At 39.4% G+C, this 19,077-nt stretch overlaps 1 protein-coding gene across 1 annotated transcript; it reads left to right on the top strand.

The window, feature by feature from the left end:
- Window positions 1–10,257: 10,257 nt before the first annotated feature.
- Window positions 10,258–17,489, top strand: EN2 (engrailed homeobox 2). Its single transcript, XM_075316741.1, has 2 exons — window positions 10,258–11,243; window positions 14,718–17,489. The coding sequence occupies exons 1-2, from the start codon at window positions 10,748–10,750 to the stop codon at window positions 15,032–15,034; spliced, it is 813 nt and encodes a 270-aa protein (XP_075172856.1). The 5' UTR covers window positions 10,258–10,747; the 3' UTR covers window positions 15,035–17,489.
- Window positions 17,490–19,077: the final 1,588 nt, after the last annotated feature.

Below are 19,077 nucleotides of genomic sequence, written 5' to 3' on the forward strand. Positions count from 1 at the left end.
ACAATGGACAATCATGGCCACATCTTCAACCTTGTTACGTCTGTGTGATCCCTACATAGGGAGCAGAAAATTTGCCCAATGCCTGATTGTCGTGAATGGTTGATTTATAGGTGAGTTGAAGTATGAGATGGCTATGTAAAGGAGTACTCACAGAATAATCCATACAAGATACATCAGGTGGTAATGTACGAACCCATTGTGTTTAATTTAACTGGAGGAAGTTCTCATTTTCTATTCTTATTTCGTTTTATTGTTGTTGTATTAAAGTCTTATTATTTTATTCTAGATTGTTCTAGGGCAATCAGTAGGGAATGTGATACCTATGTGGGATTTTTACAAACTATTTACAATGAAATGCACATATAAGAGCAAGGATAGATAGATAGATAAATAGATAGATAGATAGATAGATAGATAGATAGATAGAATGATACATAGATAAAAGGATAGATAGCTAGATAAGCGAGCTAGATAGATAGATATGTATATATATATATATATAGAGAGAGAGAGAGAGAGAGAGAGAGAGAGAGAGAGAGAGAGGGATAGATAGCATCTAAACAAAAGATATTAGATGTATAATATTAATTACCTTTCTTTACATTTTATATTATAATCAGTAGTGCCGGTAATAACTATGTTTGTTAAAAACTTTTTCAATGATTGGACAAGCAATATTTGTAAAACAATCATTATAATTATATTCAAAACATTAATAATCAGATTTATTTTCTTAATCCAATTATATACTGCAACCTTTAATGGATTATAATTCTTCACACGTCTATCTATCTATCAATCATTCTATCTAAGTAAAAAAGGAGGCAGTACTTCAAAACTAAAGTGAAAAAGTGGACTTTATTAGCCCATAAGGCATGGCAACGTTTCGGCTGTCACCAGCCTTTTTCTATCTATCTATCTATCTATCTATCTATCTCTCTATCTCTCTATCTATCTTTCTTTTATCTATCTACTTTCTTTCTTTTATCTATCTACTGTATGTATGTATCTATCTATCCTATATGATCTCTCTATAGTATCATCTATCCATCTATCTAAAAATATGATAGATACTGTAGATAGATAGATAGATAGATAGATAGATAGATAGATAGATAGATAGATAGATAGATAGATAGATAGATAGATGGATAGATAGAGGGATAGATAGACAGATATGCAAAGAATTGTCTGAGAAGGCTATGTGCCTTTAGATCAATGCTAGAATGCAGTGAAGGTTCTGCCCTTAGGGAAATTTTTGGAGGGAACAACCTTTAATAAGTGTAATTATGAAGTGTTTAAAGTTTGGACTCCAAATAATTGGAAAATACTTCTCAGGAGACAGATTTGATTTTTTTTTGTGACTTACAGACAAGAAAATATGTGAAGATTCACAGACATAAACAATTCTCAAGATTCAATGAGTCTGCTCAGGGTTACAATAGGAATGTATATAGCTCTGACAATATACAGTACAGACAACTTGGCCCAATGTACTTTTCTATTGTACATGGACATACCCACATTTGGAGATAAACGTGCAATAAATCAACACCTATTCAGGTAATTTATTATTTGTTATTGATAGTAGTAGTTGATAGATAGATAGATAGATAGATAGATAGATAGATAGATAGATAGATAGATAGGCAAAAACATGATGGAGGCAGCACTCCATAGATAGCAAAAAAAAACCTTTTTTATTCCCTTATGTGCATCTATGGAGTGCTGCCTCCATCATTTTTTTTGCCTATCTATCTATCTATCTATCTATCTATCTATCTATCTATCTATCAATCAACCACTATATGTATTCCACTATATGGAAATAGTGTGGCTCTATTTTCTCTTTTTGTTTATATATATATCGATAGATAGTGCACGGTAGATAAGTCATCATGCTGTTGCATTAGATGAGTGGTTATATCTTTACATATAGTGTCTTGTATCAGGGCTTTTCTATATGCTATTATCTGTTACATTTATATTATTGGACAATATTACCATATCTGTATATTTTTACCAATCTGAAACATTTTTTTATACATTTCTTTAATGTGTTTCTATTATGTGTTGCTATATTGATTGATATCATATAAAAACTGCATTCATTAAATACATATCTATATTTCATATAATAAATATTTATGGATTTTAATCATGGTTTGAAGCGTTGAAGGGGGAAGGGAAAATTGCTGGTTATGCCTTGGCCTTTATATAAATATATACTGTTAGGTTATGACCTTGTTGTTGATGAAATAGGGTGAGCTATGAGAATCCACCATGCAGATCACTCTCTGCTTCCTTCAGTCACTGGAGAGAGATGTCTTCCCACCTCCCAGCCCCAAACCCACAGAGGCATCCTATTACTTCAGCTGTCAGGACTAAGGATAGCCCCTAATTACTTGTGCTCACTGTTAAGTCAGATATAACATCCTCATCTGCACTAGTGACTGGGGATCCTCTTGCTAGAACTGTCTGTCCTTTTCCCTTTAGGGTTACACAAGCCAACCTGGGCGCTTGTTTTCTCTCATCAGAGGCTTTTCCCATGAATGCTTCTTGCATTTCTAATAAGATGCAGCCCGGGAACAGAGGGCAGCTAGGGGCTCATGTGTACTAACAAAGACAGCAGCAAGGTGCCTGTGACCTTCATCTCTTCCTATGATGCACATTGCACCCAAGGAAATCAAAGGCATGTCCTGTATAGATGCCTGGACAGTGGGAGACAATTCTCCCTTACTGTACTTCATTCCTGTAAAATACAATTGATACCTCTTATTGTATTTTTGTAGTATCCTCCTATTATAGGGTGAAACTAGAGTGGTCACTACTGCTAATTAAATGATATATCTATACGTGCCTGGGCGAAGGAGCACATCTGTACCATAATCCTATAAAATATAAATCCATGGAAACTCCCCCTTCATATAATAGGACCCCTATACAGTTGAGTAGAACCCCACAAATTAAGTGATTATTTTTTGTAAACAGTAGAACCCCACCTGAAAGTCTGTCTCATTAAATGCCAATTGGAGTCTACACTGATTGACTATAATAGGGCATCTATGATAGAAGGTCCAACATGGAAACCATGTGCCAAGAAACTGAAGATTTTCTAAAAAGCAGTGATGTCATCATAAACATGGAGGGCTGTAGAGGTCATGGAAGCAAAGAACGTGGCAGCCTTCCACCTGGAATAATGTATCTCAAACCTTTATAGTTGTTTGTTTTCATTTTTTTTTTATCATGATGTAGTTCCATTGGTCAGTTGGGATGGTCACCTATTCCAAAATGATTGAAACCAATATGATGTCACTTTTAGGAATCGCATCTGTCTAACATGGGAATAAAACATCAGCTTGTCAAGTAAAGAAGATTCAAGTCAATTAAAGCAGGCAGAATGTAAGACTGACAGCTGCGCATGTTTCCTACTTGGGGAAATGAATGAAGACATCTACACAATTATGTTCCTTACCATATAACGACCAGGAACTAAACATTGACTAGTCACAACTTTAATTTACCATTATTTTCCCATAACTGCTGATGAAGATTGCATGGAAGCGGAAACGTTGATGGTTAAAGTAGAAAGCACGATATGTATCTTATGAGTTTCATATGTTATTATACCAAGCAAGCTTTAATGTGTTGGCCTCAACACTTATTACTGGAGATTGGGTCTATCGATGTATTATTTTGGTAGATAGGGCATATTTGTATTAAGGCCTTGTGCACATGCTGCGGTTTTTTTTTTTGCACATTTTTGGCGTTTTTTGGGTGCAATTTTGGTCCCAAAACTGCATGCATTTCCTTCCCCAGCAAAGTCTACTGAATTTCAGTTTTTCTGTCCGCACATTTCGGGGGGGAGGGGGTGGGGGGGTGGCTGCATCTTTGTGGTGACCACAAAGATGCAGGATGTCAATTACTTCTGCGTTTTTGTCGGCGTTTTTTGAGCCCTTCCAGTCAATAGATTTGACTTGAAAAACGCACTGGGCAAAGACGCGGTAAAAAAAAAAAAAACACAGTACGGCCCCAAAACGTCCATCTTTGTGGTCACCACAAAGATGCAGCTTGTATAGGTATCTTACCTCTTGTTTAGAATACCATTCATTGGCACTAACATTCTATCACATTTGAAAGCAACACATCAGACATCAATATAATATATATATATATATATATATATATATATATATATATATATAAAGCAAAAAAAACCAAAAGCGTAGATAAGTCATTGGCATTAGTACTTTATGGTGCCGACAGTAGTAAATGGTCATGGGGGGGACATTTATTTTAACTTTGAAACGAACAGAAAACTGGAATGAAACATATAGATAAAAACATATAACCGGACCTTAGAAGCATACCTGTGGGATACAAAATTATATCCCAAAAAAATGGATATAATGTATAGTGTACTCTTTCCTGAAAGATCGTAACTTACAGAATATGTATGATGCTTATGTAGACTACATGGAGGGTATATATTACATAGTGGCACATTGTGCTCCTTACATGTGCCGGCACAGCTCAGCCTCACTAATGAGGGCAGGGGTGGCTCTGTATATGGAGGATGGGCCCTTCATGGCTGCCGCATATTACATAGTGTGCTCCTTACATGTGCCTGACACAGCTTATCCTCACTGATGAGGCTAGCGGTGGCTCTGTATATGGAGGAAAGGCTCTGCTGGATTGCTGCATATTATATATGGGACCGTATGGTCCTCACATGTGCCGGGCACAGCTCAGCCTCACTGATGAGGGCAGGGGTGGCTCTGTGTATGGAGGAAGGACCCTGTTGGGCTGCTGCATATTACATAGTGGTGCCCTGTATTCCTTACATGTGCCGGGCACAACTCAACCTCACCGAGGCCAGGGGTGGCTCTGTGTATGGATTACGGGCCCTGCATGGCTGCCGCATATTACATAGTGGCGCCTTGTGCTCCTTACATGTGCCGGGCACAGCTTATCCTCACTGATGAGGCTAGCGGTGGCTCCTTATATTGAGGAAGAGCACTGCTGGGTTGCTGCATATTACATAGTGGCGCCCTCTACTCCTTACATGTGCCGGGACCAGCTCAGCCTCACTGATGATGGCAGGGGTGGCTCTGTGTATGGAGGAAGGGCCCTGCTGGGCTGCGGCATATTACATAGTGGCGCCCTCTACTCCTTACATGTGCCGGGCACAGCTTAGCCTCACTGATGAGGGCAGGGGTGGCTCTGTGTATGGAGGAAGGGCCCTGCTGGGCTGCTGCATATTACATAGTGGCGCCCTCTACTCCTTCCATGTGCCAGGCACAGCTCAGCCTCACTGATGAGGGCAGTGATGGCTCTGTGTATGGAGGAAGGGCCCTGCTGTGCTGCTGCATATTATTTAGTGGAGCCCTATACTCCTTCCATGTGCCAGGCACAGCTCAGCCTCACTGATGAGGGCAGGAATGGCTCTGTGTATGGAGGAAGGGCCCTGCTGTGCTGCTGCATATTATATAGTGGAGCCCTATACTCCTTACATGTGCCAGGCACAGCTCAGCCTCACTGATGAGGGCAGGGGTGGCTCTGTGTATGGAGGAAGGGCCCTGCTGTGCTGCTGCATATTATTTAGTGGAGCCCTATACTCCTTCCATGTGCCAGGCACAGCTCAGCCTCACTGATGAGGGCAGGAATGGCTCTGTGTATGGAGGAAGGGCCCTGCTGTGCTGCTGCATATTATATAGTGGAGCCCTATACTCCTTACATGTGCCAGGCACAGCTCAGCCTCACTGATGAGGGCAGGGATGGCTCTGTGTATGGAGGAAGGGCCCTGCTGGGCTGCTGCATATTACATAGTGGCGCCCTCTACTCCTTCCATGTGCCAGGCACAGTTCAGCCTCACTGATGAGGGCAGGAATGGCTCTGTGTATGGAGGAAGGGCCCTGCTGTGCTGCTGCATATTATATAGTGGAGCCCTATACTCCTTACATGTGCCAGGCACAGCTCAGCCTCACTGATGAGGGCAGGGGTGGCTCTGTGTATGGAGGAAGGGCCCTGCTGTGCTGCTGCATATTATATAGTGGCGCCCTATACTCCTTCCATGTGCCAGGCACAGTTCAGCCTCACTGATGAGGGCAGGAATGGCTCTGTGTATGGAGGAAGGGCCCTGCTGTGCTGCTGCATATTATATAGTGGAGCCCTATACTCCTTACATGTGCCAGGCACAGCTCAGCCTCACTGATGAGGGCAGGGGTGGCTCTGTGTATGGAGGAAGGGCCCTGCTGGGCTGCTGCATATTACAGAGTGGCGCCCTCTACTCCTTACATGTGCCAGGCACAGCTCAGCCTCACTGATGAGGGCAGGGGTGGCTCTGTGTATGGAGGAAGGGCCCTGCTGTGCTGCTGCATATTATATAGTGGCGCCCTATACTCCTTCCATGTGCCAGGCACAGTTCAGCCTCACTGATGAGGGCAGGGGTGGCTCTGTGTATGGAGGAAGGGCCCTGCTGTGCTGCTGCATATTATATAGTGGCGCCCTATACTCCTTACATGTGCCAGGCACAGTTCAGCCTCACTGATGAGGGCAGGGGTGGCTCTGTGTATGGAGGAAGGGCCCTGCTGGGCTGCTGCATATTATATAGTGGAGCCCTATACTCCTTCCATGTGCCAGGCACAGCTCAGCCTCACTGATGAGGGCAGGGGTGGCTCTGTGTATGGAGGAAGGGCCCTGCTGTGCTGCTGCATATTATATAGTGGCGCCCTATACTCCTTACATGTGCCAGGCACAGCTCAGCCTCACTGATGAGGGCAGGGATGGCTCTGTGTATGGAGGAAGGGCCCTGCTGGGCTGCTGCATATTATATAGTGGAGCCCTATACTCCTTCCATGTGCCAGGCACAGCTCAGCCTCACTGATGAGGGCAGGGGTGGCTCTGTGTATGGAGGAAGGGCCCTGCTGTGCTGCTGCATATTATATAGTGGAGCCCTATACTCCTTACATGTGCCAGGCACAGCTCAGCCTCACTGATGAGGGCAGGGGTGGCTCTGTGTATGGAGGAAGGGCCCTGCTGGGCTGCTGCATATTATATAGTGGCGCCCTATACTCCTTACATGTGCCAGGCACAGCTCAGCCTCACTGATGAGGGCAGGGATGGCTCTGTGTATGGAGGAAGGGCCCTGCTGGGCTGCTGCATATTATATAGTGGAGCCCTATACTCCTTCCATGTGCCAGGCACAGCTCAGCCTCACTGATGAGGGCAGGGGTGGCTCTGTGTATGGAGGAAGGGCCCTGCTGTGCTGCTGCATATTATATAGTGGAGCCCTATACTCCTTACATGTGCCAGGCACAGCTCAGCCTCACTGATGAGGGCAGGGGTGGCTCTGTGTATGGAGGAAGGGCCCTGCTGGGCTGCTGCATATTATATAGTGGCGCCCTATACTCCTTACATGTGCCAGGCACAGTTCAGCCTCACTGATGAGGGCAGGGGTGGCTCTGTGTATGGAGGAAGGGCCCTGCTGGGCTGCTGCTGGAGCTTGCAAGACGTTGGGTGCATGGCTCAGGTTGGGTCATGTGCTCCTCTTACAACACAACTCCTCTTCCAGTCACTGACCTTTTTCTGACTTTCACAAACCCGAGATCGTTCAAGCAAATATCCAAATACCAGATTATTGTTTTATTCATAATCACTAAGTTATTTGGACGTGGAGATTGCAGAGTGTAACCCTGTCACTGCCAGTCACGCTCGGCTGAAAGCAAATCACTTTTTCTTCCTAAAGCTCCATATAGCTTCCATTTATCTTAAATACAACGGACTTATGGAATATTAGCAGCGAGGATGGGATTTTCATACTATTATGTATCTGCTCATGAATGTGATTATGTGGCATCACAATATAGTACAGAAATTCTGAAATGTCTGTATATTGATCTGTCATATGTCAGTAGACATATAGGGAAAGGCAGGGAGACAGAAATAGATGATAGAAAGAAAGACAGATAGATAGATAGATAGATAGATAGATAGATAGATAGATAGATAGATAGATAGAATATAGGATGGATAGATAGATAATAGATAGATAGAATATAGGATGGATAGATAGATAGATAATAGATAGATAGAATATAGGATGGATAGATAGATAGATAGATAATAGATAGATAGAATATAGGATGGATAGATAGATAGATAGATAGATAGATAGATAGAGATTGTTTCACTATTCTAGAGAGTAACTATGAAACTATGAAACAAAAATCATGTTTATTGCTCTGTCTTTTGTAGCTGTCTTCTAATGATGATCTACTTTCAGGTATTTTAATAATTCAGTGGGGTGGGTGGTTTTATATCAGTCAATAAACCTTTTACTATATATATATATATATATATATATATATATATATATATATATAGTAAAAGGTTTATTGACTGATATAAAACCACCCACCCCACTGAATTATTAAAATACCTGAAAGTAGATCATCATTAGAAGACAGCTACAAAAGACAGAGCAATAAACATGATTTTTGTTTCATAGTTACTCTCTAGAATAGTGTATCATGATATATATATATATATATATATATATATATATATATATATATATATATATATATATATATATATATCATGATACACGTGTGTTTGTGTGCTGTGTTCTGAGTGTGTATGTGCTCTGTGTTTGTGTTTCTTATGTGCAAGTGTACACTGTAAGTACATACATATATATGTACCCACTCAGGCGTCTATATCTGTCAGTATACACATATAAATACATACTTACCAAAACACGCCTAAACTTATCTAATCATGCTGGAGCTGTATCCTAGATACAGATCTATTTTTTTTTTACACGCACACAAGTGCATATCTACAGTACCTACAAAAATGCATACATCTACATCTATGGTCTGACATACGTCTATCTACATACATAAATAATTCTATAATTTTATGTGCATGCTTTTACATTATTATAACTATACACATGTAACTAAACACACACATACACACACACACACACACACACACACACACACACACACACACATAATCACACTTAAACACACTGCACACATTATAAACGCACAACCACACACACAAACAATGCGCACACATACACAAACACACCCACAGCTCCCACAGACACTGCACAGGCTGCACATACAAATACACACATGCACACACAGACAGTACACACTGCACATATACAGTGCACATACACATTGCATACACTACACAGTGCACATATACAGTGCACATACACACACTGCACACAGTGCACACACACACACACACTGCGCACACACACACACACACAGTTCACACACATACACACTGCACACATACACAGTGCACACACATACACACTGCACACACACACACACTGCGCACACACACACACACACACTGCGCACACATACACACTGCACACATACACAGTGCACACACATACACACTGCACACACACATACACACTGCACACACACATACACACTGCACACACATACACACACACTGCACACACATACACACTGCACACATACACAGTGCACACACATACACACTGCACACACACACACACACACACACATACACACTGCACACACACATACACACTGCACACACATACACACTGCATACACATACACAGTGCACACACACTGCACACACATACACAGTGCACACATATAAACAGTGCACACACTACACAGTGAACACACTGCACACAAACACATGCACACAAACACATACACACTGCACACACATACACAATGCACACACTACCACACTACACACTGCACACACACTGCACACACATAGTGCACACACACACACACACACACACTGCGCACACACATTCACACTGAACACACACACACACTGAACACGCATACACTGCACACACACACTGCACACATGCACACACACTGCACACACACACACACTGCACACATACACACACACAGCACACATACACACACACACACTGCGCACACACACACACATACACACACACACACACACCTCTTCACAAGCTGTGAGTGCAGTTACATCCTAGAAGCTACATCTTTAAAGCTGCGAAGAAGGCTGAGGATGGGGGAGGAGAGAAGGCTGGAATGGAGGAGGAGGGGTATGAGGGGAGTGGAATTCTCCTTGTCAATTTACTACTCGGGATCACATTCATGTGACATGGGGCTGCTCGCCCATTGGCTGCAGGCACGTGTCCAGGCTACCGGGCTCCCACGTCACTTCTGAGGCTTCTATTAAAAATAAGAACAAAAATCCAGAGTGAAAGTATTCCAGGTCCAGTGACTGCTTCTCCAATTATCCACACCATAGAGCCTGGCACATGAGCACTGGGGACTTCTCTGCAAAAGGGACACATCAACTTGTGCATATGTATCATCTCCTTCTGAGACATCGCACTGTCTCCTGATATCCATCCTTGCACTGTGTATTGTTTGTTCGATATGCCCAGCCTCAGCCCAGAGCAGGGTTGATGCACGCATGCTGTACAGGCATCTGTCCTTTGCTGCCACTGGTCTTCCTAAAGGATTTACTGCCTGGATGTGGAAGGAGGGAGTATGAGCCTTGGCAAGAAGATGCTTTGGTTTGCAGCACTGAACCAGTAATATCCATCTACAGGAGCCAGATAAAGAAAGCCACCCTGAGATCCTCCTCACACTGACAGTGGAGCTTTGAATGTGTAGGTGACTTGGAGGAGTAGGCAGTAGAAAGGGTTAAACCTAGAAGCAGCTTGTGGAATTACAGCATGGAAGAAAATGACCAAAATCACAGAGAAGTGGAGCAACAACAACAGCAGCAGCAGCAGGAGTCAGGAGATGAGTCCAACAGGGGGATCTTGCCACTGCTCCAAGCTCCAGGGAACCACCAGCCCCATCATAGGATCACAAACTTCTTTATTGATAATATTCTGCGGCCGGAGTTTGGAAGGAGGAAGGAAGGAGGTGTCCATCAGGATGAGCTCTTCTCGGGCAGGGACAGTGTGGTGGCCCGATCCGGAGCAGAGACTGGGCAGCACAGGAGCACTGGCATCACAGAGGGAGAAGGGGCGTCCAAAGCAATTACTGGAGATAAGAAAATTGATGTGGGCACAGAAGGACCACTAAAACCCAGAGGCATCAGTGGAGACCATTCCTTGAGCTCAGACTCTGATAGTTCTCAAGCCAGCTCTACCAATAACCAGCAGCCTATGCTATGGCCAGCTTGGGTCTACTGCACCAGGTACTCAGATAGACCTTCATCAGGTAAGGACCAGGGGGACTGCCTTTACGGAATTAGTCCTCAGCATTATTTTGCTGTGATCCCATCCATAGGACACTATTAAGATATCTAACCCAGGGAAAGAGAACACTTGAGGTCATTTATCCTACAGCAAAGAATGATCAATTTCTCCCAAGAAGCCCTTCTGTTTGCAGCATAGACCATCGAAAATTGTAAATTGCCAGGATCCTCTTTTAGCTCTATGCTTTAATTATGCAGCTAATTAGCGGCAGCAACGCTTCTTATGACAATTACCCATAGAAAAGCTTTTGCATTTTAAACTCGACATTATTTGGGGCTTAATTTTTCTTACGCAATTGATTTGTCACAGAGTCTTGGCTTTGACTCTTCCTGATGTACAAGCACATAGAGCGCAGGCACCAATATATCTAACCCCAAAGAACACACATATCTCTACATACTGTATATACATCTTTACCTGATAGAGTCATATCCTCTCACATTTACACATTGCCTTCTATTGTCCTGTCTGATAGCTGCTGCTTATTTCCTAATTATTCCAAAATGAAGATGGTACAGGCCACAATTTACCGTAATTCTATCTATTTAGGTTGTCACCCATGCACCTTATGCTAAAATAAATTAAATAAAACATAAAGCTTGATCCAATAATGTTTATAATAATTTTATTTACATATATATTATATTATATTGTATTATTATATATTATATATTTTATATATATATATATATAATTATATATTATATATCATATATTAGATTATATATCTCATATTATATATATTATTATATATTTTATACATAATATATATTTTATATTTTTATATATCTACATATATATATATATATATATATATATACATATATATCTTATTGCTATAGTTATTATTTGCAGCAATAGTCCTACACTTATAAAGTGTTTTATGAAAATTATTGCTACAACTCTCTTTTGTTTTCTACTCATACGTTATTATTTTTTTTTAACATCGTATTTTATTTTAGTTTTTTTTTCCCATTCATATTTTGGTTGCTTTCATTATAATATAAACACATATAAGAACTATTCAAATAAAATCTACATTTTTTTTATAAAGTGATGTTTATTATTTTGCCTTTTAGCATTTGTATATAATTTGTATATCATTTATTTATTAGGAAAGCTACCTCTTCAAATATGATTTTTTATTTATTTTTTTTGGACTCCAGGTAGTGTCCCCCATCTCCTTCTCAATAATGGAATGGTCTAGTAGTAGAATTATTTATGATCTGGGATTTTCCGTATACATAATGTGCATTTGCGACTTCAAAGACAGTCGCTTTTAATCTGGGTGTCACATATAAAGCCCACGTTTATGCCAACATGAATGCAAATATTCAGCACCTAGTTGTCCTTTACATTGAGCAATAATACAGTTACATCATGCAAAATCCTACTATCACCAAAATGTAATAAAATAAAATACAATTAGAGATCTTGGAATCCTGACTGTTATTGAATCATTAGGTAAAGTGATTGGATTGACATAACAATTTGCGCTGTTCTATGCAATATAATGGGCGCTGCAGAATATATTGCCTGTTACTATACATTGGATGAGATTTTCCCAATGAAGTGCAGCTCTGAAGCCCACGTGTCCCTGCTCTGATCTGTGGGTGAGGGAGGCTGCTGAAGTGATGGCAGCTTGTAGTAAAAACACGTGTATGGCTGTGCGTAAAAATACTGGATGGATGGAGGCGCAGCGCATGCACTTTGCAGAACACTCAGAGGAAGGGATGTGAAATGTATATACACTTATAGGAGGATGCATTGAGTCCTGTATATACATGGGTATACAGAGTGATTGTGGGCATGATGGTAAAAGAAAGGGGCAAGGGAGAGATGGAAGGAGGGAGGGGGATATGGAGATGAAAGGCGCACAAGGATGGGAAGATGGAGGAGGGAAGCAAGGAGAATAAAAATGAGTATCCAGTTAAGAGCTGTGAATGGAAGAACATAGTGATCCAATGACTTGATCTATTTAATCATTTTATTAGTGGATCCCACACATTAAGGATAGAGGGTCACAGTTGCAATATGAGGCACAGGATGGAAAGGGAGAAAGAATAAGCACAGGAGAAGACACAGAGACAAGGACAGCGACATAGATTGAGAACGATGTTTCTGGCATTGATTGGCGTCCCAAGCGATCAATATCTGGCAACCACAAGTCCCAACTTGCCCTTCCACTTCTACAATTATAAATCAAACTCTGCGCTGCTTCTAATCCACACACGTCACAGGCAAAAATAAAAAAACTAAAAATAATTATAATGTAAGCAATAAATGAAACAGAAATGTCCTGCAGATTAGAGGCGCCCCCTCACCCCACACATTCACCCACATGCATTTTATATCATGTTTCATTATTAAACAGATACGGTGGGCAACGTGAAGCAAATAATTAGCTGGTCTGAATGACTAATGTATGTGTGATGTTAATATTTCAAGTGGAGAGAGGGGATTGTGGGTATGTGGTGGGGGGAGACGTGAGGGGGAGGCCTCCATAGTACCCAGACTCTCATACAGACCAACAGCCAGAATATCAGCTCTCAGCTCTGTAAATAAGTCCCACAAATACCCCTCACCCATCAGTGACCACTGTATAGGAGCTAAATTATATAGAAATCTCAAATTAATCAGTCATTTTTACAGTTTAGATGGTTGTGAGGTCATAATATGCATTTAATTAAAATAAATACAGAATTCTACTAAAATCAGACATGATCTTACTATGAGGAATCATTGCCTACATTTCCAGTTTATTTCTGTAGCACAAGTAGAATTTAGTATATTTGAAAATAATATAAGGAGTAACTTTAGAATTTCACATCAATATTCTATTTTTAAATAAATGTATTTTCTTATTTGGGGAAAAGTTAACAAAGTGACCTTTCTATATAATGTGACTATTTTGCTATACAGGTAAAATATATCTTTGTACTGTGTTAGCCAGTAGAGATAAAAAATTGTTTAAAAGAACTGAAGTCCTCAGTGGTTGATACCTTTTAATGGCTAACTGAAGAAGAGACCTGAGTTGTCTGGAAAGCTTGCTATTATTACCATCTTTTCAGTTAGCCATTAAAAGGTATCAACCACTGAGGACTTCAATTCTTTTAAACTATTTTTTTTATTTTGCTATAATTTTTTTTAAAAAGCTCTGATTTAATTAGTGCGATGAGAAATAACAATTATATTGTCATAATAATTTATATTTTATTTATTATAAATATTATATATAATAAAAAAAATATATATATAAATTTAAATAAGTAAATAAATAAAAATATATATTATAAAATATATATTATAAACATAATTTATTATAAATGTTGCAAATAGATTCAGTTTCCATATACACTGGTTTTCTATATGATATAGGGTATGGTTTGCTGTATTATTTTTAGTAGATTTTAATATGTCTTTATATACTGTGTAGGTCCAAGATCTCGTAAACCAAAGAAGAAGACAGTGACTAAGGAAGACAAGAGGCCCAGGACAGCATTCACTGCAGAGCAGCTCCAGAGGCTCAAAGCTGAATTTCAAACAAACAGGTATTTGACCGAGCAGAGAAGACAAAGTTTGGCTCAGGAACTGAATCTTAACGAATCTCAGATAAAAATCTGGTTTCAGAATAAGAGAGCTAAAATTAAGAAAGCCACAGGGAACAAAAACGCCCTGGCACTACACTTGATGGCACAAGGACTCTATAACCACTCCACCACTTCCAAGGACAGCAAATCAGACAGCGAATAAAAGCGAGGGCAGAAAGCAAAGTCTTATAATGCAATAATTTAAACTAAATAAGAATTATACAAGGAGTGGGGATGGTATAAAGTGACAAGGGCCAGTGTACAAACAATATACCAGCATTGCGCTACAGAGGAGAAAAGGTCGCAATATTCTATGTAAATATAATTTACAAGCAAAAAAAAAAAAAAAACTAAACTCCAAAATATTCGCCCAAGAACTATTTTTATTTTATTATTATTATTATTTTATTTTTTTTTTATTTTATTTTTGCTTTGATTTTCTGGAGCAGAATCTATCTTTATTGTTTTTTTTTTCTTTTTTTGTTTTTTTTTTTTGCTTAGCCTTTATTTTCTACTAAGCGATGTTCTGGCTTTTGTGGTTGGACAGTGAAGACATGAAACGTTCTGCTAAAGTCCAAAGATTTTAACTGCTGCATTTTCGCACTACTGTGAATTAAAAAAAAAAAAAAAGAAGAGGAAAAAAAAAATAGCTAATATTTGTCCTATGTTTTATATTATAATTTTTTTGTGTTAAAATAAAAAAAAGCAGGAACGATGTTTTATTGCATTGTATTAAACATGTACTTTTTTTTATTTTTACTTTAAAACAAAATGTTTATAGTTGTGAAAAGAGTCGCAGATTATGATTTTATTTATACCTTGGAGGGTTGATATATAGTTTTGCACTTAGCTTTTTTTATTTTGTTAATTGCCTTGAAGTTAAGAAGGGGAGAGGGGCTCAGTATTAAAACAAGGAGTGTGGGAGATTGTACATCAGAACCAGCAGGGGGTGAACGCAATCAGAACCGAGGGGAATCTCCACATTATAAACAGTTGGAATTGGATCCAGAGGAGAAATCTCTGCATATGACCAGGAGAAAGGGTCTCATTTGATTCTTGGATGGGGGTTGAGCTTTAACATCAAATTCAAAATGGGGGGGTTAAATCCTCTGGAGGTGATGGGTCCTTTATCAAGATTAGAATAATTGGGGATCTCAGGAAAGAGAGAGTGGACTATCAGGTCCAGGAGGAGCAGGGATCGCATGGATGCTTATTATTATCAAAACCAAAAAGAGAACAATTTTAGAATCAGAACCATCAAATCAAAGAGGAGCTCAGCATTAACAAGAGGGAAAGAGCGTCATCAGATTCAGGAAGGAGGGGTATTAGTCAGCAGAATTTAATAATCTTTGGATCAGCACTAAAAAAGGATATGAATAAAAGAAGGATCTCAGTATCAGATCCCAAAAAGCGAGCTGGATCCATCATGTTCTTCCTGCTGTAATTCTAACGTTATCCATAGGATACATTGCCATCCAATCAGCAGGAAGATGCGTTTCTGTTTGTAGCATCCAATCTGTAGGCCCTACCCCTGATTATTCAGTCACTTCCCAAATTGCCTTCCTTACCAATACCCTCTGCTCCTGACCAGTCTGACACAAGCTTATGTCATAGCATAGAACAAACTCTTGAAATTAATGTTGACATTTATTTCCCCTCCTGCTCTCTTTAAAAAAAAACCTGTATTATTTCTGCCATATTTAAATGTAATTTGTGGCTATTTTTGTATGAGCAGAGTATCCCCAGCATTATCCCAGTAGGACATGTGCTGGAGGGTTATGTTTTTCCCATTATTCCAATGTCAGAGTTGGGAATGTAACGCTATAAAATCTACCTCTGCATATGAGCGTTGTGTAGATCTGCTGGTGCAGGGTAGTGAACCCCATCTAATGTTATCTCCAGGCTTACCAGGGGGCTGTGGATCCTGTGGGTCTGCTGCCCCATTGATAGCAGTGAGGATATTTTTGTGTTTTCCCAAATGTGAAGGGATCCAATGAAAAATCTATTCCAGTCATATTCTATTTACAAATATCCCCGTTCTAGTGACCTGTATCTTGTGGTATTAGGAGGTAATTCTGCACCTTTCTATTGTTCACAAGTCATTGTATATACAGTCAGCATCAGTGTTTGCTCCTCACAGCCTATAATAATTATTCTTATTTTTACAATGTATCATGGTGTAAATAAAATGTCTGACATTTACATGAAACTTTCTGCTTTACAGATATTTTTTTTTCTTCATTTATTTCTGTTGACAATAAAAGTTGAATGTTCTGTTTAAAAACAAAAAAATATATAAACACAAAAATTTTGATTTGTGTCCATCAAACGCCAAGTCAGGACTGGTCGCAACCTCTGATGATGAATGTTTCTATTTGCCTTAAAATCACTTTTGCATTTTCTTTACTCCATGAATTACTGGAATTTCCGTGGATCTTGTTCTCCGATGTGTGTGACCCTCCTGGGGGCAGATTCCTATTCACAAGTGTCCAGTATGAGATATTTCTACCTTCCCAAACTTTCTTTCCCCCTTTTCACCTGGTGTTTGTAGAGATCACTTCATCGTGTATGTTCAGTCCTCCAGACGATGCATCCAATAAACCGTTTTATTATGTATACGACTGGGCTGTTTTATGTTTATACTGTCTTTTTGTATTATATTCTAGTTGCAGTGAATAGATAATTAGTATTTATTTTAAGAGTATTAGAATAATACAGATTCTTCTTCATCATCTTATGTTACGGCTGATACTCCAATAGCCCCTATAATATTAACCATAATGCTAACCCCATGTACACATTAAACTATATTCATGCTTCCATCAGTTTACACATCCATCACCTCTCTTCAAGTGTGAAATAGACCCACTTTATGTGTTTTGATGTGCTCATGTTTTGTGCAATGTCAAACACAAATGAAACACTATTTGGCAATGGAGAGCTGGCATGTTGGGTTGGGGGAGCAGAAGCAAAGCTGCAGTGTTTGGCCAAGCATTTATGTATCGTGGGGAGATATTATTAACTTGTAATATTAAGGAAGATGAGCAGAAGAAGAAAACAGCAGGTGGATCCTGCACGGAGCATTGGAGGGGGCCCCCCAGAAGAGACGGGTCTGTGTGCGCCCAGCGCCGAACGGGTTAAAAGAGCATGCGGAGAAGGCACATGTTACATAGGCACCTCGGCACCTAATTAAAACATAAACCTGACAGAGGAGGTGACCCGGTATAACTCAGCGAGCCCTAATCAATAAGCACTCCACTAGATTTAGGTTACAGCGCAGGATCCTGGCGAAGAGGGGGTTCAGAAGCCCAGAACAGACAGGACACCCCCAAACAACTGCACAACAAAATGCTAAAATTGGTGGAATTATTATAAAGAGTGGGTAAATAGTTAAGTGAAACTTCTCCCACGGGAAAAAAAATTCCTGGAATATTCTAATAACAAATCTGTATGACAACACTTGCAGTTTTACTGTTTTACTATATAAATATATACTGTTTGTGCATAGGAGATATATATATATATATATATATATATATTGTGTACATGTACTGTATGTGTATATGTATACTGCTCAAAAGAATAATGACAACACTAAAACACCATTTTGTTGTTTAAGTGCTCCCTTTTTTTTTTTTTTGGAGCAGTATATATGTATTGAATGTGTGTGTGTGTGTGTGTGTGTGTGTGTGTGTATATATACACACACACACATATATGCAAATATAGATGTGTGCATATATATATATATATATATATATATACATATATACTACATATATGCAAATATAGATATATAACTGCACAGATATATGCTGTTGCTGTGTGTGTGTATATATATATATATATATATACTGTATGTGTACACGTACTATATGTGTATATGTACTTATGTATTATATATACACACTATGTGTATATGTAGTATATACATTTATACAGACACATATTTGCTATATATGTATAGTTATATAAATGTATGTGTACATATATGTATATATGTACTGTATATGCACTGAGAATCTATATTTATACATATGTACTATATATGTAAATTTAGATTTATAGCTGCATGTGTCTATGTGCTGTGTATATGTATATATATATATGTATATATATATGTATATATATATATATATATACACTGCATGTGTACATGTACTGTGTGTGTGTGTGTGTGTGTATACACACACACACACACGCACA

Source organism: Anomaloglossus baeobatrachus, chromosome 6, assembly GCF_048569485.1.
Source record: "Anomaloglossus baeobatrachus isolate aAnoBae1 chromosome 6, aAnoBae1.hap1, whole genome shotgun sequence".
Classification (NCBI taxonomy): domain Eukaryota; kingdom Metazoa; phylum Chordata; class Amphibia; order Anura; family Aromobatidae; genus Anomaloglossus; species Anomaloglossus baeobatrachus.